Source organism: Myotis myotis, unplaced genomic scaffold, assembly GCF_014108235.1.
Source record: "Myotis myotis isolate mMyoMyo1 unplaced genomic scaffold, mMyoMyo1.p scaffold_m19_p_13, whole genome shotgun sequence".
NCBI classification, from domain to species: Eukaryota; Metazoa; Chordata; class Mammalia; order Chiroptera; family Vespertilionidae; genus Myotis; species Myotis myotis.
Window position 1 is genome coordinate 35,503,802 of NW_023416317.1, and position 23,872 is coordinate 35,527,673.

At 44.4% G+C, this 23,872-nt stretch overlaps 1 protein-coding gene across 10 annotated transcripts in view; it reads left to right on the forward strand.

Moving 5' to 3' along the window:
• The window catches only part of PLCL2 (phospholipase C like 2), a 173,365-nt gene that overhangs the window by 117,875 nt on the left and 31,618 nt on the right, over positions 1 to 23,872 (forward strand). For 6 of the 10 annotated variants that reach the window (XM_036332702.1, XM_036332699.1, XM_036332703.1 and 3 more), the window contains exon 4: positions 12,465 to 12,540. The exons of 2 other annotated variants lie outside the window; for them this stretch is intronic. In XM_036332702.1, the coding sequence (XP_036188595.1) occupies positions 12,465 to 12,540 (76 nt within the window). Of the gene's footprint in view, positions 1 to 11,223; positions 11,247 to 12,464; positions 12,541 to 13,481; positions 13,640 to 23,872 lie in introns of those variants that run through there. 2 more of the 10 variants (XR_004971583.1, XM_036332705.1) reach the window with 2 other exon arrangements.

The window sequence follows — 23,872 nt, forward strand, 5'->3', positions numbered from 1 at the left end:
AAAAATCTCAAATTGCTTTTCTCTCTTACCTAACATCTAGACTTAGTTATCACAGACCTGAGAGAAGCTAATGATACCTTACAGTAACACTGTGATTGAATTACCTTCTGTTAATTAGGAGTGTCTAAATCACCTTGATCCCCTTGGAGAAAAGGCTTGATATAAATACACAGTAATAAAAGAGGTACTATGTTTAATTCAAATTGCATCTTTTGAAATCCAATTAATTTAGTAATAATCGTTTTATACGAGCATGTCAGAACTCTAAATGGTCCTTGGTGACTTGGAAGAGTAAGTATAACATCCTGAAGTTTCTGATCTACTTTCCAGAAGTAGCTTGCTCACTGAATAATTGGGGGTAACAAGTTCAAGTTCCCCTTTCTTCCTGCAGGAATGACTCGGGCCAGGTTTTCAGCCATTCTTATCAGTTCTTTGGAACTCACAGTGTTTGCAGGCTCCAACCTCACCTTGATGTAGCCTCTGCACTCATTATCTTCAAATCTTCTAAGATCTGAGAGTCACAGCGGTGCCCTGGCCCTTCTTCCCTCTTCCCAGGCAATTGCTGGAGGCAGGAGTGAGTGGCTGGCTGCCCAAAGGCCCTGGTGAAAGTTCCTTTCTAAGTAGTTGAGTCTCTCACTTATCCCTCCCTACTTGTCGCCAGAGAGAATATGTGAGCACAGGTGCCACCTGGGATGGTATGAGATATGATATAAGCATATCATTGTTACAGTTTAGAAAAGCAGAGAAGCATTTTACAATGTTAGGAGGCCGACATGGCCAAAGGCCCCAGAGAGGATGGGTCTGTGTGTGTCCACATCTATCATGTAACCATGGAGCACAACTCATCACGCGCTGTGAGGTCACCTGTTGAGGGTAGGGGAGTCGGGTAAGGCCTCCCGCAGTAACCATGTAGAAAGTGACACATGGCACCCCACGTGCTTCCCTAAGGAGACGGCTGATCCTATGAGGTTGGTCATAAAATGGAGAAATAACAGGGTTATTATAATTAACTTACTGTATTCATGCTCCCCACACAGAAAAGCACAACATGATATGGGGACCTGTACAGGAGCTGGTAGGAATTATTATATCATTGTTCTGGATAGTTTTAGAATTGCATTGGAGTTCCTTTGAAGGGTAGTTTGGGTTCTGTTTTGTTTTTCAATTTTCAGTAATTTTTGTTTTCTCTGAATATTGTATTGTACAGGACCAGAAATAGTACAAGATCAACCGCAATTCTATTCGGGCTTTTGAAATCCTGTGTACTTGGTGAAACTAACACTGTTCAGAAGTTTTAACACCTTGCCAACAATTTACAGGAGGATGAATATTTTAAACCTGTGCACTGACTTCATGAGTAATCTTTTGGTAACAGGAACCCCTGTTTTTTCCGGAGCCCTTTTCTCTTTCCCTCCAGTTATGGTGCACAGAATGGAGCTGCTCTAGCCCCTAGTCTGTTTAAATATATTTGGGAACATATGGAGACGTCTAGTTATGCTAAATTCCAATTAATCTAGAAATGTGAGTGAATAAGGGTTTGGTCATGGCCTGATAGCTTGTTCAGTTGTCTGCAGGATATAAACATTCCTTATCTGACTTAAAATTTATCTTTGGATAAGTCCATGGTGCATTCTAAGTCCTGCCTCTGATTTCGTCACTTGTTTTTTCTTTTATTCCCCCACCTGGTGCTCTCTCCCACCCCCAATTTCCTCTTGGTGGTGTTTTCTCTCTTCTTTGCTCCTTTCTCCTCTCCTCCAGCCTAACAGCGGTGTGTTGCTAAGGACTTCTAGTGGCTGACACTGGAAGTGCCTCTCAGAAGCACCCGTAAGTGTCAACTTTCAGTCCATCCACAAGCACTGAGGGCCAGTGCAGCTGGTGGAGGTTAAGAAGCTGACTACATGGTTCTGTTCATTTTTATGACTTTTATACTAAATCCAAATGGTTATTTGGGTGAGAACAGGAGAGAGCCATATTACTCTGCATATAATTAGCATAATGTCTTTATCTTTTCATGGTGATTCACCTCAGAAATTGCCGTTTAATTAAACTTGGAATTCGCTCTGTGAAATGCAGCCCTTTCCACGTGTGTAAATATGGTAATATATTAATTGAGAGTGAGAAATTATAGATGGACACATTGATTGTGGTAGAAGAGGCTTTTGGTCGTGTGAAAACTCAACTAGACACCTACAGATGAGATGGGATGTTGCTGTACAGGATTTTATCTGGAATGTAGTGCATAACATTCAGATGGCATCAGTGTTTAGAGGAAAGTGGTGTCCCAGGAGAACCACATGCATCCTGTAGGTACGTGCCACTCTCACCCTGAAGTGAACTTTATGAGAAGTTAAAGCATTTTGAAAAGCTAGAGAATCCTTGGCTTCCTGGATCTGGACCCGGGTCACTCAAAATTCATAATTCACTCCAGATTTACACAGCACTTGGCATCTATCCTTTGGCAAGAAATGATTGTTAAAATAGTTGAGACGGTGTTGAGACAGGCTTATACGATGCCAAAACCATACTTAGGTGGAATATGATTGGAACTGAGAGTTTATACTTCCCAGTATAATTGCATAGGAGAATAAAAAAAACACACCCTCATAAATATTTTGAAATACTCTCCCTTTTATAGTCAGTTCTGCTACAACACTTGTTTTGAAAAATGCAAATTTATTTGAATGACATGTTAGTGAACAATTTTAGCCTGAGGCAAATGTTGTGTTTGCTTATGCACAGTTTTGACCATAAGAAACACTAGTGGACGCAGAAAACTGCACCTTGGTGAACTGAATGTACACATTCACACCTCAGACACCTACCAGCTACTCGTTCACCAAGTGTGTTAGGAGCTACGCCCATCCGTGTCTTGTGTTACAACTTTTCATTGGATTTCAGATCTCACTCTCCGCCTCCCACTTCACAGTAACTCACAAGCTGCAACACTTCTGACACCCATTTCCACAAGCAGATTTCAGGTCTTCTTCATGGTCAGGTGCCACATTCATTGGAGTAATTTTTGCATTCCTTAACTATTTAACACACGCAGCCCTGTGTGCTCACTGTTATTCAGTTCCTGTCTTTGTTTAATGTCACTGCAAAATTTCTTAATGGCGTGCCCCTAACCCCATTTCCCCCGCAAACCTTCTGGGTTTTCTTGCACATTCTCTATAGCGCACTGATTTTCAGGAACCCATATGCTCATCACATTATAGCAGAATTGTCGGGACTGCATTCTCCACAATTATCAAGTGGCCAAAGCCAGAGCTCCTCACATTGTAGACCCACCCCCTTCCAGAAACTCTGCTTGCACGTCAGTAAATGTCTGCTGCCCTTGTTCTTCCTTCCCCTCCAACCACTTCCCTGTCTCTTGCACTAGTATTCTCCGCAGCTCCTCTGTGACATTTTAATCTCACTTCTTTTTGCAATTCCTCCCTTGGAGATGGAGACCTTTCATCTCAGCTGCAACCCCTGGGCAGAAATTCCCAGTTTCCAAAGCCGGAACCAAGCACCACAGGGTCCCTGGTTGCTGCTGCCGGCTTTTCTCAAGGCTGCCCCATTGTAACCACCTCATCTCGGGGAGCTCCACCGCCTGGAGCAGTTAACGTGTTCCAGACACTTTGTAAACTGTGAGATGCTTTACAGCTGGTGGGTGAGCTCTAGTTTTCCTTCTCTGTCCAGCTGACCCTCTGTGTCTTTGGCTCTTCCCTGTGCCCACAGCACATAAACCACCCAGTCCTGTCCTGTCGCCCTTTCTTCCTGCACATTCCCCATCCCACCCTTTCGTCCCCAGTCCCTCTTCGGCCTCCCATGTCTCTCATAGAGCAGGGGCTCCCTTCCCACTTTCAGGCCCCACCTTCATTTCTTCCCTCACCCTGTTCCTCCTTCTGAAATTCCACTTTGAACACAGAGCATCTCTGCTTAAAACTGTAAATTCGTTGAATTGGACGTGTTTCCTCCAATAGGAATGGAAATGCCTAGAGAGCTTAAGGATACTTTACATTGGTTCGCATCCCGCCTCTCCTCATCATGCCGCAGTGGGGTCCCGTGTGGGGTTGCACCCACATAAAATATGCTCCTCTCTTCATGTTTGTTAATAATTCCGCAGTGTTTCTTAAACTGGCAGGACTGTGGGTTCTTTCTGTAATTTTTCCATTATGTAGGGGTTTTTTTCTATAATTTTCTATAATTTGCATAGTGGAAAATGTGGAAGCAGAAGTGAGATAACTAGGACAGGTTACTGGGAAACGGTTTGTTATTTAAAAGTGTTTTCATAGTGACCTTGCTAGAGGGATGGTGACCGCAACTATCAATGACTGGGCATACCTCGGGCCCTGGAGGGTGGCCAGCTCTCTGCCCTTCCCCCTACAGCACTGTGGCCGCGGCCTTGATGGGGAAGAGGGACTCGGCTTCATTGTAGCACACAGCTGGGCAAAGAGCCCCCACAGCCATATAACTTTCGCACCCCAAATGTGATTTTTATGTTATTTTCAAGTATTAAAAGCTATGTTGTATTTTCAATCAATAACTTTATAAATGGTTTTTCTTCAAGTAGTTCAGCTTTGAGAGGGTTTAGTGAGAGAAAATGTCCCCTGTGAATTCCAGTGTTTCTGCATTTGATTCTAAAGTTCTTCACTCACATACTAATTATTATTGCAAAGTGTTAAGAAAAAAGGTCATGTTGTTAACTCAGATGTTACTTTCAGGAACACAGAAAAAAGCGGCAAAGCTTAGATTCCTGAGGGTATTTTGTTTTTATTTTCTGTCCTGTTCTCAGCATTAGTGAACCAACTCACTTTGTAAGGTTGTGTAGCATCAGGGTGACAATCCGCCAATGACACTGAGCTTTAGAGACTGCCATAAAGATCATTCTCGCTGGAGGTAGAATGATGCTTTGAATTGAATTAGTTCATCTTCTAAAGACCTCCATCCTTGGTTCACATTTGCTGCTTTGTTATTCACCCCTGGAGCCAGGTCCAGCTTTGGTCTTACCAGGGTCTTTCCTGAGCTCGGTGGTACCTGAGGCCATACCTGCCAGCCTGCCGCCTGGGCATGCTCTGTCAACCAAGGCCTACATGCATCCCCAGGACTTGGCACTCTGGAGGTGTTCGGTGAGGACCAGGCGAATCTTTTTTATAAGTCCATTGGGAAGTTTGAGAATGATGCTCACGTATTGAGTTGGGGAAGATATTTACCTGTTATGTGTCACCCAGTCACAGAATCTGTGTACAAGAACAAGCCCTTTTTGCTATCTAGCTGTTCTCTTTTATAACAGCTTCAGCACCTCTCAGATTTTGTAGCTTCCTTAGAAACAGCTGCCCGGGAGTAGCAGCAGCATCCAGGTGTGAAGATGGGGAAAGGAAAAGGGAGGTCTTAAGAGAGAGGCATTTTCTATCTGAAAATGAAGGTCAAATGGGGAAAATAGAGACTTTAGAATATGTTATTACTATTATTAAATGTCTTTCATCCAAGGACTTAAAATTATTGACAAATTACTTTTGTAGTTATCAAAATCTGTGTTCTTGGGATGAAAGGAGATTTAGTGTATTGTCTAAAATCAGACATAAGGTTCCTACATGAAACCATGGCCTTGCTTATTCAGAAAACAGAATTTTCCAAAATGATATGCAAATTTCAAAACAGAAAGTAAAGATTCAGTCTATAGAAAGCCAGTAATAAGAAATATATTAATATAGTAATTGGCCTGCTCATAACATCTCTAATCAGAAAAGTTTGCCTTACACTAGCATGGGCAGTTATTTTCAAAGCAGAGCATTCTTATAAAAGGCATTGCTGGTTTCTTTCCAACTTTAATAAAATATGAATTGGAATTTTTATTTGCCTTTATTTCCTGCTTTTGATCTGAATCCTATATTAAAATCTTATGTTAGAGTTGATCAAATCTATGTTAAATCCATAGATTATTTTTCTAATGCGTTATTCCAGAAATTTGGGAGGTACAGGTAACTGGACACTAATATAAACTCCATTAGCAACAGCTATATAAACTCATCTTGTACTTCATAAGCAGTGTGAGTGTCCACATGGTGAGTTACTGGGCAAGCAGCAGGATGCCTGATTGCGGTGCCAAGAGTTATACCTGTGCATTTAAAGGGGACTGTTGAAGTTAAGCCATTTGCAATTATACAAATTATGCTGATGAAACCAACCACTCTAATGAGCCTTGCGTGGTATTGACATATTAATGTAACATATGCAGAAGAAATAAGATAACTTAAAGCAGTTTACCCTTTGACTCACCTTTTGTTGTCCTTCCCCATGTCTGCTTTTGTCTAGTCTGAGATGCTTATTCTAGTAGTTTTACATTAAATATAAATGATTTATCTGCTATAATAATTAATTATTGAGCCAAGTAAATTGTTTATTTATTTGTTTATTGATGTTTAGAGAGAGAGGGAAACATTGATGTGAGAGAAAAACATCAATGGGTTGCCAAACTGGGATCAAACCTGCAACCTAAGTGGGTGCCCTGACCGGGAATTGAACCTTCGGTGCATTGGGCAATGATCAATCAACTGAGCCACACCAGCCAGAGCAAATTGTTTATTGTTGTCATTTTTTAAAAAATGGTTTCCCAAGTGCTTCATAGAAATATTATTTAAAAACAATTCTGGGTCAGTGTCAATAGTTGAGATGACACTAACATACCGTATAGTACCGTCAACTTATGGTCATTGGTATCAACTCACCACCAACAGGAATCCCCAGTTTGGGGTTGCAGTAAAGAAGGAAACTTTATTCAGTGCACACAGCTCAACTGTGAAGCAGCGTGACAGTTTGGAAGCCTTGGAGCCAGGCCCCTCTCTGGCAAGACAGCTTCAGTGCTGGGGTCGAGCCCCAGCAAGTCCAGGGGTTCCCAGAGGTGTAGACGGAGTCGGCGAAGAAGGAATGACATGGAAACAGCGTTCAGTTGATCAGCAGCCTAGCCAGGATCTCTAGCCAAGTTCTGGTCAGGATCTCCGGCAAAGTTCTGGTTAGGATCTCCAGCCAGGTTCTGTGTCCATGTTCTCTTGCTAGGTTCTGTCTCTAGGTTCTGTCCAGGTTCTAGTCAGGTTCTCTTCCATGTTCTATCCAGGTTCTGTAGCCAGGTTCTGTCTCTAGGTTCTTCAGCCAGGTTCTCTCGCTAGGTTCTGTCTCTAGGTTCTGTGGCCAGTTTCTGTCCAGGATCTTTTGCCATGTTCTCTCCAGCGAAGTTCTTCTGTCTCTAGGTTCTGTGTAGGTTCTGTGTCTAGGTTCTGTGTCTAGGTTCTGTGTCCTGTTGTCTTGTTACATCTGTATTTATACCAGTTGATTCCAATCCTATCAATCTCTATTCCAAAGGTTAGGGCGTTTCTTATCTCCATTCCAGGGAGTAAAGATTATGTAGCTTAAGCATGATTGTTCGTAGTTAAAGTGATTAATTACCCGCCTGGCACTTAGTTAAGGGGTTTTATTCCCTCCCTAACTTCAGGGGAAAATCCCTAGCCGGGGAAACAACCTTTCTCAGAGAGGTGACCTTGGTTAAAACACATAGTGCCAAGAAGGTGAGCAAACATATTAAGAACAGTATGCCATATATGCCAGGTCCCTTGAAACAGCAAGGATGGACCTGCTCCCAGCACTTCAGTGTTTCAAATTCACTGTTTCAGCTCCAGCAGGGGAAAAACAGTCTTCAGTCTTTGGTGGAAAGTGAAAGTGAGCTCTTTGAGCCCAGGGGAATTAACTTATAGACAGAAGTCCCCACCCCGATCCCTCATTCAAATGAAGACTCCAAATTCTCCCAGTTTGATTGGTCCTAAGGACACCTCCTGATTGGTCAGAATAGAGGTGCTCTGATTGGTTGGGGAAGATGTTAATTATATACAACTAGAGGCCCAGTGCACGAAATTCGTGCAAGGGGGGATCACCTCAGCCCAGCCTACACCCTCTCTAATCTGGGACCTAAACTGGCAGTTGGACATTCCTCTCACAATCCAGGACCACTGGTTCCTAACTGCTCACCTGCCTGCCTGCCTGATCGCCCCTAACTGCCCCACCCCCTGCTGGCCTGGTCACCCCCAACTGCCCCTCCTGCCAGCCTAGTTGCCCCTAACTGCCCCCCCCACCACCAGTTTGGTCTCCCCTTACTGCCCCCCCTGCCGGCCTGGTCACCTCTAACTGCCCTTCCCCTGCCAGCCTGGTTGCCCCACGCAGCCTGCTGCTCAGTCATTTGGTCAACCCTAACTAACCCCCCTGCTGGCCTGGTTGCCCCACACAACCTGTTCGGTTTCTATGGTTGCTTAGGCTTTTATATATATAGATTGGCTAGGGAAAGTCTTAGTCCTCTTGGTTGAAATAGGATTCCAGGAACTCCTTTAAGGGCTGGCTCAGGTGGCAGAAACACAGTGCAGGAAGGCAGGCAGCCTGGTGCAGGCTTCTCTCTGCAGTGCAGTGTGTGTGAGAGGCCCCTGTGCAGAAATGGCTGCGAGGCTCTGACTTCAACATTTGACCAGTTAGTTACCAGGAGCCCTTCTCAGTAGGTATCGTCTTTCTCAGGGTCCACAGTACCTATCAGAAGTTACTATGTTTTCTTTCCCACATCTTTCTGGTTGCAGTGCTTTTCCTCCTCTTGTGCAGTTGCCTCTCACGTTGAGATCTATCATGGTGCTGTGGAAAGAGCAGAGGCTTTGAGGTCAAGTGGAATACCAGTTCCATTGTCGATTAGTTCCAGTTCCTTTGTCCTTAATGCCAGATGACCTTGGGAAAATTGCTTAAGTCTCAGGTCTTCGGTGTTCACGTCTGTCAAACTAACACCCTACATACCCACCTCCCAGGGATTTGGTGAGCATTCAGTGAAATAGATGCACCAAGTATGTACCTGATGCAGAGGAGGCATTGAATTACTTTCGTTTTGACTCACTCAGCCAACACTTGTACTATTTGTAATCACAACTTGTTATAAAGAAGCAGACCCAGTCAGAGATTGGTCCCCACGAGATCGAACGGCACCCCATCATGTCCCTGCTGTCCCCAGTACTGTGTGCTGCTCTACATTCAATCATATTGTCAGCTGAATGAAGCAAGACATAGCTGGTTGGCAGGCAGGAGAGCCCACTGCCCGGCCCTGCCCTCTCAGCATGCTGGACCCTTCACCTACCTGGCACATTTGCAGGAAGGAGCCCGCAGTCCAGAGAGCTCCCGTGAGGATACCTAGAGGGGCTCTTTCACTCGGGAAGAACTTATGCAAATACTGCAAGAGTTGAGGATTCATGAACTCATGCAATGGACGAGAACTACAAACTGCCATATGTTCATTTAATTATAAGCGTGCACCCTAACTATAAATATATACCCTAAAGTTATAAAAAGAAAAAAAATGGCAGTACCTCCGCCAAAAGGAAGTGGTGAAAACATTTAATAACAGGTGTGGCAAACGGAATCATTTTTGCTAAGGTCTGGATGTTTCTTCCTGCCTGGTCTAAGTTTTGCTAGCCTACTTTCTCCTAAGCTGGTTCCCTCTGGAACTCTGCCCCAGACCCTTCCCTTCTCCCCCACCTCCCCCCCCCCCCCCCACACACACACACATACTCTGCCAATACCTGCTGCTGTTTACTCACAAATCTGAGAGGACTGGATTTTCACTATGCTTGCATACTCCACCTGGTGTATTAGACACCTTCATATTTTATATATCACTCATAAGTAAGAACGGGGCAGGAGGAAATGCATTTCACTCCCGTTATTGGGAGAAGAACTTTTGTATTGCAGTCCAAGCCACAAAGGGAACATCACCATGGACGCCAGGACACCACCATTAAATATCCCACCACCCTGCCATGGCTGTCACACACAACAGCACGTGGGCTGCAGTGACAGTGCCACATGCTATAGTGATTATTGTTTGCTCATAGTCCTGGGCCAGCAGCTCTTTATTTATTCTCGGCCCTTAGCTCAGGGTCCCGCTTACACGGCCTCAGAAGGTGATTGTCCCAAGAACAAAGGCCTGATCCTCCAAGTATTACAGAGCACAGGAGGCCGTGAACTTCCCTGTCCGGCCCCTTGACATAGATGTGCATTTCTTAAGCCTTGCCTGTATTTTACAGCTGAAAGGTGCATAATTTGTAGCCTTTGGTAGTAATTTAAACTGGAAGATGCTTTCAAGAATAATAGTGCAGCCCTGGCCAGGTGGCTCAGTTGGTTGAAGCATTGTCTCAAGAACCGAAAGGTTGTGGTTTGATATGTAATCAGGGCACATACCTAAGTTTCGGGTGCAATCCGCAGTTGGAATGAGTGCAGTAGGCAGCCAGTCAATGCCCCCCTCCCCCCCCCCCCCCCCCGCCTTCTCTCTCCCTCTCTCCCTGCCTTCCCTCTTCCTCTCTCTCTAAAATCAATTAAAAAATACTCTCAGGTGAGGATTATAAAAAGAAGAAGAATGCACTTCGTTGATTTTCAGAACTTCATCAACCAGGCTTTTTAAGTAAAACTAAAATGTGTGATGAGTGTTTGAAGCATTGCCAGTGAACATATGAAAGGAAGTCATACTCATCCAGCTCAAATCAGGCTATCAGAAAATGCTCCACCGGACCCCTGGATAAATGAGTCAGCTGTGACATTAACCAGTCATGGTGTCTTCTTTGTGCCAGTCCCTTGCATCATTTCATTTAATTCTCGCAACTTTACAGGTAGGAAATTATGGCTCCGTGATGTTTAATATCTTGTCCTAGATGACACAGCTCATGAATAGCAGAACCAGGATTTGAACGCGTGTAAATCTGTACTCTTTTCTGCCCCTGCTGCACCCCCGGTGTAAATGTGTTTTAAACACCCTCCCCCACAGGTTGTGTGCCTGAGCCTGTGCTTAGTGCTGCTGCTTGGTTTTCTTCCATCCTTCTGTTACCACTCCTGTCCTGCCCATTTGTGTCATGACCAGGTTCATTTCATCGCTTGTATTTATTTTTTAATTTTTTTCTACTCGAATAAAGGAGGCACAGTTGCCAGTTCTTTGATACTAAGCTGTGACAGCCACCATCCTTGCTTGAATAAGTTCTTGCTTCTTTATATCTCTCATTTGGCTTGACATCAAAGCTGGAAAAGGTTACCAGTGACGAGATGAACCTTTTCAGTATGCGAATTATGTAATAGTACAAATGACTTGATACCAGTATAATTGAGTTCTTGACTATTCATTTTCATCACTGCCTGTTCAGTATGTCAAGCTGTAAAATAGACTATTTTAATTTACAGAAATGACTCAGATCTTGAAGAGTGAATGTGAAAGCACTGAATTCCAGAGTGCAAGCCCCACCACTGGGCTGTGAACTCCTTGAAGATGGTCTATGTCCTGTAGGTCACTGTGTCCCTAGTTCCTCCTCAGGGGCCGCTGGTATGAAACCTTTGGGTGCTCACTATAATTCTCTTAGAACAGTGGAAGTTGATAAATGCTGTGTGACTGACTTGAAGAATCTGGTGCACTTCTTGAGAGGCATATTGATTATGCTTTAGTTTAAATAAGTGCAATTAATCAAAATATAGTGTTCTTTGAGTTATACAAATAATCCAACCTATATTTCATTTCTATGAAACAATTACTGTGGCAGCCAGTGATAAATACTATAAAGAAAAACAACACAGAATTTAAAGGAATGAAGAATGATGGATTGGTACTTGCTACTTAGAAATGCCATGAAATATAGATGAGTGATATTATAATGCAAAATATTTGGACATTTAAGTACAAAAAGTTAAAATCTACCCTTAAGGTAAGCATCAATAATTATACCTGCTTGAGCCAGAGAGCTAAATCTGGCTATCCCGTTTCCATAGTAATGTTAGAGCCAAAACCATTACTTTCCCCAATACTTTGGTGAGCAAAATGATAGATCAGCTGTGCCCCAACCCTTTTTTATTCAAGCTTGGCTCTTAAAACTAAAGCAAGCTTATGCAATTTGGAACAAGAACTCAAGATTGGATATTTAAAATCATTGATAGGAACATTAAAGATATCATCATTAGTGATGCATCAAATAGAAGCTGTTTTTTGATCCTCATAAGTTTTACACTGATCTTCAGATGAAGGCATTTGGGCTGCAAAGGGTAAGTTGTGTAGGTGTTGAAACTGCCTATAAGATGGAGTGGAAGATTTTGTTGAAATGAATGACTGAAAATATGATTTAAAACACTGTATGCACATATTTATTTGTAGTTTTTTACACTGAAACGACCTTAGTTCATTACTGGCTCCAGTTTCAAATTCAGTATTGTACAAGCCTCACTACTAGTATACCTGAAACTTACCTGAAATGGTTGCTTAAGCCATTTCACAGTGATGTGTGATTTTATCATTTTTCACATACACATTTGAACTTGAGTAGTGGGAAGTCAGAGAAAAGAGCCTGGGCCTGATGTTAGGGGAGGCGCCTCTTGCACGTGTGCAGCCTGGTGTGTCGCTGTCAGGTGTAATTCTTGTCTGGATGTTCCCTTTGCAGATGATGCAGTCCCTCAAGGCATTGCTTGAAAATGCAGATGCTGTGTATGAAAAGATTGTGCACTGTCAGAAGGCAGGTAAGTGAAAGCTTGTCTTCTCTTTAAAATAAAATCAGTAGCATCATATATTTTGCCTTTGATTCACTGGTTCTCAAGCCTGGATAACAAAGTCTCCGCTGGGGCAGGGGGAGGGCCTTTTAAAATGTATTGACATTGGCCTGGAGTGTGGCTTACGGTGTCATAGCTGTTCAAAGCTCCCAGATTTTTCTAATGAACAGCCAAAATTGAGGACCTCTGCATTTCTCTCTTTGCCTGAGTACCCTGTGCTGCCAGCCCCTCCTGTCATCCCCGCTGTCTCTAGCACATGGTAGGGAGGGTGAGGCTCGAGCAGAGGAAGAACAGTTCTTAGAAAGGAGAATCGGCACCAGTTACAACCTCTCAGCACTTCTTAATGCACTGACATTTTCAAATGCTGATGAATTCATTAATTTAACATCCAAGTGTTAGGCTAGATTATAAAATTCTACTCACATAAACCACCGTCTAACTTTAGCTGTGATAAAACCCCAAAATCAAGTGTTCTGCACTGTAATAAGAACAGACAAAATGGAGTTCTTTCAATTTTCAAATTTTGTTTGAGTGTCAGTTTGGAAGATTCTAATATGGAGAATATTTATAATTCATAAATAAGAATATCTGTCCTTAATTGCTAAGGTTTTTGGGTTGCTATTCTTTAAAATCAAGAAATATAACTATTACCTAGCCTGAAAAAAAAAGTCTCTCATATCAGAATGAACTCATTTAAAATACATTAAAGAGACATTTTTCTTTTGTGGTGTTTATTGAAGGAATATACACATTAGTGACTAATGAACAGACAAAAATCTCATTTCGTTTTACTCTTTTTGTAGCAAAACATTATTAGCAAAATGATCTTTCTACTTCTGGGGTAATATTCCCTACAGCCACAACTCAAGTTACTTCAAACAGTATTTTTATCATTCCACTCCCCTATACAGAACTTCTAGAAGCTTGCCGGAGAGTCTGTTGTATCAAATCTAAACTTCTGACTTCCACACAAGGTCATCTACCCACCCATCTTGACAATATTATAGAAAATTCATGAGTTACATCATCTGCTCATTTGATAAATATGTTTTGAACTTCTATGCACAAGGTACTTGTAAGAGCACTTGCTTATCAAAAAATAAACAAGATTCGTTTCTGCCTCCGAGAACCTTCCAGTTGGACAGGATGAAAGTAGTCACACACAATTGAATGTGGTGAGAACTTACTGTGTTTCCTCGGAGTCTGAGCTCGGTTTGTGAGGCTGTGGGAACCTTTGGTTTTTGTCTGTCTGTTTTTCTAGCAGCATGGGAGAGAGAGTGAGCTGTAAGATGATGATCATCAGTTGTGTGCAGAGCATATTCGTGGGCAGAGCTGATTGGGAGGCTGTTGGAAGCAGAGAGGAAGAAAGGAAGTGATGGTGCCCATCAGCCTGGCCTGTGGGCTGCCACCCCTTCTCCATTCCCTGTGTGTTTCTATATAGTTGGATTTTCCGTCCTTCTGGTAGGACTTCTCCCTCCTCTCTGCCAGTCGGTGCTTTGCTTCTTTTTGTCTCAACAGTCTTCCAGGAGACCTTCGTGTTTCCGGGATTATGTTACCTAACCATTCTATTCAGCCCCTCAAACATGAATACAGCGTTTTGTTCAGCCGATAGAGCTTCTTCAGTTATTGTGTGGTCTGCTTACGTATTCCACCTTCCAGATAGGATAGTAACCTCCTATGGCACCAGGTTTGCATATTGAGTTACCCTCCGGATTTTACCCATGACATCTGTTCTCACATTCTGTTCCAATATTAACTGACTGTGATTTGACTTTGACTAAGTATTCAGTTCTATTAAATGCATGTATTGCTATGAGAAGTGTGGACTATTAGAATTTGAAACTACATTTATCAGAAAAAATAACTTTATTTAACAGTTTATCAATTCTTTGCAACTTCATTGGTGTATGAAGTTTAATAATTTCTAACATAATGCAGCTTTATGTTGTCCTTCTATTTGATTTCAGTAAGGGATATATTTGCTTGTATTTAAAAAACTGAAGTATTGTCTATGAAGGATTTTTTTCTTGGTGGGAAAGGCAGAGAATCGCCAGTGTGTAATGATTTGTGTTGCTCTGGGTTTAAAGATTGTTAGAAGCATATACGATTCTTTTATTTTATTTTCTAATTAAATTTATTGGGGTGACATTCTTCCTAATATATAAAAAGCCAGGGGCCGTCACAACCAAAACAACTAAACAGACGACCAAATAGCAGGCTACATGGGGTGACAAGGCCAGCAGGGGAGTTAGTGAGGGACAACCAAATGACTGAACAGAAGGCTGTGTGGGGCGACCAGACTGGCAGAGGGGGGGGGAACAATTGGAGGTGACCAGGGCAGCGAGGGGACAGTTGGGGGTGACCAGGCCAGCAGGGGGGGCAGTGAGGGGCCACCAGGCCGGCAGGGGGGTCAGTTAGGGGTGACCAGGCCAGCAGAGGAGGGCAGTCGGGGGCAACCAGGAGAGCAGGTGGGGCAATAAGGGGTGACCAGGCCAGTGTGTGTGGGGGGGCAGGTAGGGGCAACCAGGATGGCAGGGGAGGCAGTAATGGGCGACCAGGCTGGCAGAGGGGGTGCAGTTAGGGGTGACCAGGCCAGCAGGGGGGGCAGTTAGGGGTGACCAGGGTAGCAGGGGGGGCAATGAGGGGCAAACAGGCTGGCGGGGGTTGGGGGACAGTTGGGAGTGACCAGGCTGGCAGTCAGAGGAAGTTAGGGGTGATCAGGCTTGCAGGGAGGGGCAGTTAGGGGTGATCAGGCAGGCAGGCAGGTGAGCAGTTAAGAGCCAGCAGTCCCGGATTGTGAGAGGGATGTCCGAGGGGTCCCAGATTGGAGAGGGTGCAGGCTGGGCTGAGGGGACCCCCCATGAATTTCATGCACTGGGCCTCTAGTTGGTTAATAAGATTATATAGGTTTCAAGAATACAATTCTAAGATACATCATCTTCATATTTCATTGTGTTCCCACCACCCAAAGGCAAATCATCTTCGTCACCATATATTTGGCTCCCTTTTCCCTTTACTATCCCCTCGCCCCCTTCCCTCTGGTAACCACCATACTGTTGTCTGTGCCTATGAGTTTCAGTTTTATATCCCACATATGAGTGAAATCTTATGGTTCTAAGCTTTTTTGCATCCACATTGTCGCAAATGACAGTATTTGATCTTTTCTTATGGCTAAGTAAGGTTCCGTTGTGTACACGTATCACATCTATGACAATGGTCTTGTGGTTTCATAGTTACCGCTGACCGCCTACACAGCCCTTCTACCATCCCAGTGCTTATTTTAGAGGCCCTTGATCTCTTGTTTCTCATATTTACAGTTATCATAGGGCATATTGTTATTAGTCATATGAAGAACTGCTCATTTGTATTTGGCTTAAAACATTTGCATAAGATTTTACTTTTGGTAAGTAATTGCTGTTCTGCTTGCATAACTTTAATCTTGCAATGACAAAATGAAGATATGGGTCACCAAAGTGCTGTAAGAGAGGATTATTTTAGAAGCATTTCAAACTTCTAAACACTAATTTACATTCTTACTAGATTAACCGTCATTTAAACAAGTAAAAATTAAGAGGTCCGCTGTTAAAAAGTGTGTTCGGTTTGGACAGGTTCAGACTCTGGACTATGCAGTTGATTTTTTTGGAGACAGAAATGTGCGTGCTGATGTTGTTGCTGAGAAGAGAGAGTGAGGCAGGAGAAGAAGGTGAAGGAGAGATCTCCAGCCCAGGCAGTCTAGGACCTTCCCTGCTGGCAGACAGCCAAAGGGACAGACTGCAGGGAGGACAGAGGGGACCACCAGGCGGTGGGCAGTTGGGGAAGCCTCTGTAGCTCTCCCTCTTAAGAAGAGAATGAGAATATGGCAGTACAGAGGGTCAGAGGGCACAAGGGAAATCTTAATAAGAGAACCATATTCCCAGGAATAGGAAAGATCCAGTGAAGAGGTGAAGAGGAAGACATAAAACAGTGGTTCTCAACCTTCTGGCCCTTTAAATACAGTTCCTCATGTTGTGACCCAACCATGAAATTATTTTCGTTGCTGCTTCATAACTGTAATGTTGCTACTGTTATGAATCGTAATGTAAATATCTGATATGCCAGATGGTCTTGGGCGACCCCTGTGAAAGGGTCGTTCGACCGCCAAAGGGGTCGTGACCCACAGGTTGAGAACCGCTGCATTAAAAGATGAGATGGCATGAAGGATGGAAAGAGAGGAGGCAGGCATCAAGTACAGTCATGACCTTAGGACAGTGATGGCGAACCTTTTGAGCTCGGCCTGTCAGCATTTTGAAAAACCCTAACTTAACTCTGGTGCCGTGTCACATATAGAAATTTTTTGATATTTGCAAACATAGTAAAACAAAGACTTATATTTTTGATATTTATTTTATATATTTAAATGCCATTTTTACAAAGAAAAATCAACCAAAAAAATGAGTTCGAGTGTCACCTCTGACACACGTGTCGTAGGTTCACCATCACTGCCTTAGGAGGAGAGAAGGACCCTCCTCTCAGATAATGCGGAGAGCTGTGACCTTCAGAGGGATTCCAAGGACGAGAGGAGTGCTTTCCTTTGAGAAGTTGGACAAGGAAGTACTTGCTGCCCTAGAATACAGCCTCAGGCTGAGGAGGTAACAAGGGAACTAGAACAGGACAAAAGTGTGGGAAGCAGCCCTTGTTCAGCCAGAGGTCAGTGGTGCCAGTAAAGGGACTAGTTAGATGGGACGAGGGCGATGCGGGGTGAGTGGGTCTGGGCTGCCACATGAGTGAGACAGATGAGTAGTAAGTGGCATGGCTGTGCAAGAGTGAGTGTGCACAAATTAACGAGCACAGTTGAATACACTCCCACACTCACTGTACACCCAACAAATGCCTGTTCTTCCAAGGAATAGCAAAGCAGGTGACTAGACTAGTAAGGAGCGTGTGTAGGGCAGCCGATCAGGAAGCTGCAGTGGGAGAAGCATCAGAAAAGTTCTTTTTTTCAAAAGTTTATGTAAGATTAGCCAGATTCTCAGGAGAAAAGTCTTTTCCACTTTCTAGTTCCTTCTCTCTCTCTCTCTCTCTCTCTCTCTCTCTCTCTCTCTCTCTCTCTCTCTCTCAACTCCCACTGGGGGGCTAGGATTTGACCACCGATGTGAGTCACACTGCAGACCACCCCCAACAGCCCAGAACTCGATGGCACCAGGTACCTCTGAGGGTAAAGGCAGGGGTACAGGAGCTGTCCCAGGGCCAGGTTAAGAAGTAATGAGACCCTGAGAGACTGCCTGTGTCCTGCCAGTAGGGAGTTTAAAAATAGCAAAGTTCTCATTCTTCATGTGGGAGTTTAATAGGTGACACTTAAAAAGAAAGCTAAACAATATAAGCATGTTACTTAGAAATGTAGACTAAAGAAGGAAACAAAACTCAAAGGGGTTGAATGTAACTGCTCCTGGAGATGGGGAACGAGGACAATTATTTGGCTCTTTAAACGATGTGCATGCAGAATTCTGATAAAAATTAAATGACTAAATTTATAAAAGGATGGGAGGAATTAGGAAACAGAAGCTGCCACAGGAATCCCTAAGGATGTCCCAGAGAAGACCTGGGCCGTACTCACAGGGCTAGGGGACAGTGTTGGGTGTTAGGTGAGGTTACTGCCCAGGACCCCTGCTGGACTCGCCAGCTTTGTGGGCAGGCTGGGTGCCCGGAGGGATGTCTATAGCCGGAGTGGGCGAGAGCCTGGTTCCTCCTCTGGCCAGAGAATTGGTTCTCATTCTTTCACAAATGACGGAGGGAAGGTCACTGTCAAATGAAAGAAAACCCAGCTTCCCCCTCCCCCGACCCACTTAAATAGAAGCTTCTTTTTAGAAGTTCTAAGGCAGGCCGTCTCACGCGTGGCAGGGCTGCATCATTACAGAGGAAAGTGGGATATAAGGCAACTTTCCAATAATGAAAGCTTTCATTACCCTCCATTTTAATCAGTTTAATGAGAACTTTTCTATAATGGATTCCATACATCCCTGCTTTCTTAAATTTGCTTTCCAAAACTAATTTGAGTTTTCAATGACTCTGGGTCATTTTGAGGGGCATTTATTATGATGATGATGATGATGATGATGATGATGATGATGATGTGGCTATTTCCCCGAGAGCCTTTACATTTTGGGATACCCTTAACCTGCACAGCCTATGAATGGCCTCGCTCTGTCTGTTCAGATTCCATATCCAGGGTTAATAGTTAAATTTCATTTCATTCAAATTTCACTTTCTACTGCTAATTGGTACTGCATTTCTGACTGTTGTACTCCACTGGTTTTTTTCCTTCTGATTTACTGCTTCTAGTCTGCGGAGCAGTTGGCATCTCCCCTGTGACCAGGCTTGATGGATTTATTTTACCTAAAAGCAGATGAGAGCCTGACGCACTCCCCTCTGGGGAGAAGCAGCAGGCTGTTGGGCAGACCTACGTGACTGTGACTGGGATTTGATTGCTCAGAGACCTTTTTTATTTTGCAAACTCCTTGGATCTCAGTGCGTTTTTAGGAGCGGGGGTTACCAGATAAGCAACCTGTCACCATCTATCACTTGGTTTGCGCACATCATTATCTTGCCCGACAGAGTAAACATAAATCATCCGGAAAATTTGTTCTGAGAGCACTTCACAAGTGTTCTGTTTGAAAATGTTTACAAAAGGAGACCTGGGAGCCTATAACTTTTGTTTTCATTTATGGCGGGATGTTTCTCAGCTCCATTTTACAGACTGAGGAGGTTTTTCCCCTGTTCTTGTGCCTTCTGTACCCTTCATGTCGTGCTGTATGATACTAGGTTAGTCATTTGACTCCTCTCTTGCCTGATTTTCCTCCTTCCAAGTGACATGGGATTGTGATTCCCTGCTGGGCCCCATTGGCTCTAAAATACAGTGATCTGAGATTGATGGTCTAATTTTGAAATGGCTTCATCAGTTACTTAAAAAGATTGCCAGCTTAAAGAAGTGAGCCCATACAGCGGCACGGGATACACAAATTACAGCCCAGCAACATGAGTTTCAAGGAGAAAAGTTAATGCCTGACTTTGAAGGTGAAGAGTGACCACTGAAATAGCGCGCCGGCCTGTGGACTGAAGGGTTTCGGGTTCAATTCCAGTCAAGAGCATGTACCTGGGTTGCGGGCACATCCCCAGTAGGAGGTGGGCAGGAGGCAGCTGATCGATGTTTCTCTCTCATCAATGTTTCTTACTCTCTATCCTTCTCCCTTCCTCTCTGTAAAAAACAAATAAAATATTAAAAAAAAAAGAAAGATTGACCACTGAAGGCGAGACATAGGGACCAAGTCGGGTGCCCGTAACTCCTTTGGAGCCCTCGGCATCTCCCTGTTCTTAAGGAATGGGTGCCGAACCACCACATCCTCTCCTAGGTGCTCTAATTAGCACACAGTTAGTGAAGCTATGGGCAGCCAAGAAGCGTGGAGGTCTTCAGGGGCTGGCCAGCATGTCTTCCCCTTTGGATTCTCCCAAAGGAACTTTCATCGCTAATAAGAGAGGTTAGAGGGAATGGTCACAAAGGTGACAACTAGGCCAACTCAGGGCAAAACTTCAAAATAAGCAAAGGGTTTCAGAAACCCACGCTGTCTCCCCACACGCCCCACCACCTTCTGTGCCCATCACCCATCCTACTTCAAGATTCCCCAGTGGGCTGTCATACTAATAGTATTTCTCCTTATGGAATGCAGTTTCTTTGTATCACCCAATATGGAATCTCCGGGGGTCTGGCTTAGGAGTATGCATTTGAATGAGCACATTCAGGCTGTGAGAACCTCTCTATAGAGGGCGGAGCACAGCAGGCCCTCTCCTGGTTCATGCTCATCTGGGAGCCTCTTTACCTCAAAGGGAACAAGTAACTGTTCAGACTCAGATGTGCACTCGCTTGAGTGATTGATTGGTAGTGGGGCCACTAAAGAGTTAGGGACAGGCTTGGGAACTCACTGATTGACTCGTCTCTCTCCTTTACCCTCCCTATTCAAATACTTCTCCCAGAAATGGGACGTGGATGCCTGAAATTTTAGAATAGGAAGAAGTTGATTATGAAGGTCTGATTTAGGTGTGGTGAGTATGAGATCACAGGAGGATGGTGTCTTAGTCCATGCTAGCTGCCATAACAAAATACTGTAGACTGGATAGCTTATAAATAACAGAAATTTATTTCTCACAAGTCTGGAGGCTGGGAAGTCCAAGATCATGGTGCCAGGAGATTTATGTTGTGGCTTGTGAGCGTTCACTTCCTAGTTCATAGACCGCACCATCTCACTGTGTCCTCCTTGGTGGAAGGTGCTAGGGAGCTCTCTGGGCTCCCTTCACAAGAACACTAAGCCCATTCATGAGGGCACCACCTCTTGACCTAAGCACCCTCCCAAAGCCCCACCTCCTGATACCATCACATTCAGCATTAGGATTGTAACATATGAATTGGAGGGAGTGGGGGAGGCACACAAACATTCAGAACATAGCAGGTTGTCAAACGGAAATAGCTAATAAGTTATTGAGGCAACTATAATGAAGCCTGGGATGGATTTAGGCCTATATCTAAGATAGAGATAGAATTGGTGTTGTCCAAATGAAGACTCACTTTATTGGATGAGTTCTCCAAGGAGGAAAGGGTTGGGGAAATATAGAAAATCCTGGGATATGATTACGAGTCTACTAGAAGCCCAGTGCACGAATTCATGCAAAGGTGGGTCCCTCAGCTTGGCCAGCTCGGTGGGGCCAGCTCAGGGGGAGGGACCACGGGAGGTTGGCCAGCTTGTCTGCCCCCAATTGTGGCCGATTAGGGCCGGGCCAACCTGGGGGGGAGGGGCCAGAGGAGATTAGTCAGCCCAGGGAGGGATCTCCGGAGGTTGCCTGGCCGCTGGCCGCAGGAGGTTGGCTGTGGGAATGCGCTGACCACCAGAGGGCAGCTCTTGCATTGAGCATCTGTCCCCTGGTAGTCAGTGTACGCCATAGCAATCGGTCGTTCCGGTCATTTGGTTGTAACGGTTGCTTAGGCTTTTATATAGAGAGATAATTCAGAACTGGAGGTTCAGCATCGAAGCTTAGAAGCATCCCTGGCACACCTGATCCCCTCACCCTGTTCTACTTTGTCTTTTTCTAGAGCAGTCGTTACCTTGTAACCTGCCCTATAGTTGACCTACATCTGTTGCTTATCAAGCGTATACTTCCAAATAGAATGTCAGCTCCTTAAGGGCAGGGATCTCGGTTTATTCATAACAGGTCCCACATGCCGAGAAAGCTAGTGTGGCACAAAGCTAGCACTCAGTAAATATAGTTTGAATTGAATTTAACATTGAATGCTGCACTTATTTGTTCATTCATTCACCAGACATTTATTAGGTCCTTACTCTCAGTCTGACGGAAGCCGGGACTTCACTTCCCTGTCCTCAGGGGGCTCCAGGTGGAGGTGGGAGGTGGGCATGTGGGAGGCCCTCCAGATGCCACAGGGTGCCATCCAGTCGTGACCCACGCTAGTAGCAGCTGTGATAAAGAGCAGCAATGAGACTGGAGGTGCAGGCAAGGGAACAGCACAAACACAGAAACTTTAACATGACATTGAGCCAGCAGCCGTGGTGTATTAGTCTGCATGAAAAGAATTTTGGTGGCAGAACTGTCACAAGCAAAATCTCAAAAAAATGAAAAACTGTGAAAATTGTTAACAATACATACCAGAAAGGGCTAATATCCCCAACGTGTAAGAAACTCCAAAAATCGGTAAGCTAAAGGCCAACAACCCCAGTGTTTGTTTTCTTTGCAAAGAATAGGAACACAGTTCATGATAAGGAAATTCAAAAGACTCTAAACAAAATGAAAAAATGTTCAGCCTCATTTTAAAAGATGCAAACCTGTCCCAGGCATAGGAAATAAATACAGTTATGAACAAAAAGCCTCAATTGCTGCCTCATGAAGCTGAAATCTAGTTGCGGGAGATAAAAAAAAAAATACAGGAAAGTGTATCAGACAGTGATGAGTGTTTTGAAAACCGTGAGGCAGATAAGGGGATAGAGTGCCAGAATGGGCCTCTTAAATGAAGTGCTCCACAAAGACCTCCGTGAACCAGTGACATTTGTGCCGAGATGTGATCGGAGGTGGAGAGCAAGCTTTTCAAACATCTGGAAAGGGATTGTCCCAGGAAGAGGGGCCACCAAGGCAAGGCCTGGAGGGGAGAGCGCTTGGTGTGCAGGAGGAACCAGCAGGCCAGTGAGGCTGCGGTGCTGTCAGGAGGGGTGGGCCAGGTGGCTGGGGAGACCAGACCCAGATGAGGATGCTGGCCCTGTGCTCAGGAAGATGAGAGGTCATTCTGAGGGTCTGAGCAGAGGAGTGGCTGCACCAGCATGGGGCGGGGGGTCAGGGCAGGTGCAGATGCTGGAAAACCCTGCAGGAGTCTTGTACAGCACCCCCACCCCACCCCGAACAATGACTGTAGCTTGGGTGGTTGATCAGAAGTTGAGTAAATGAGGTATTTCAAGGAGATGCCTTTTTTCAGTCTTTTTTCATGCATGAGTTCCAAACATTTGATTCAAGGACCCCAAAGCTCCAGCACACATAGGTCATGATGGATTGGTGAGAATATGGGAGAAACTAAAACTGGCACATGTTGGGGGATGTAATTTGGGTTCACACCCAGGGAAGGCCATATGGCAGTAAATTTCAGAATTGCACATGGTAGACACTTTGAAACGGCAATTCCATTTTTCAGAGTTTATGCAGATATGATCATGTACTTGGGGAAAGACATGTACAGGATTCCCTGTAATACTTAGAATACCTAAACGTTCAGTAGGAGGGCCTTGTTCAATACATCATGATAGATGCATAGAATGGACCATTATGCTACCATAAAAGAAGAATGAAATACAGGGTGGGGCAAAAATAGGTTTACAGTTGTTCATATGGAAAATAATACAATAATCCTATATAATAAAAGGCTAATATGCAAATTAACTGAACGGTAGAATGACCAGTCATATGATGCACACTGACCACCAGGGGGCAGATGCTCAAAGCAGGAGCTGCCCCCTGGTGGTCAGTGTGCTCCCGAAGGGGGAGTGTCACTCAGCCAGAAGCTGGGCTCACGGCTGATGAGCGCAGCTGCAGTGGCGGGAGCCTCTCCCACCTTCGCAGCAGTTGGACATCCCCCAATGCATCCTGGACTGTAAGAGGGCACAGGCCGGGCTAAGGGACTCTCCCAAGTGCACGAATTTTGTGCACTGGGCCTCTAGTTAATAAATAATAATAAGAATAAGCTTTGTTTCACATACGCACAATTACAAACCTATTTTGGCCC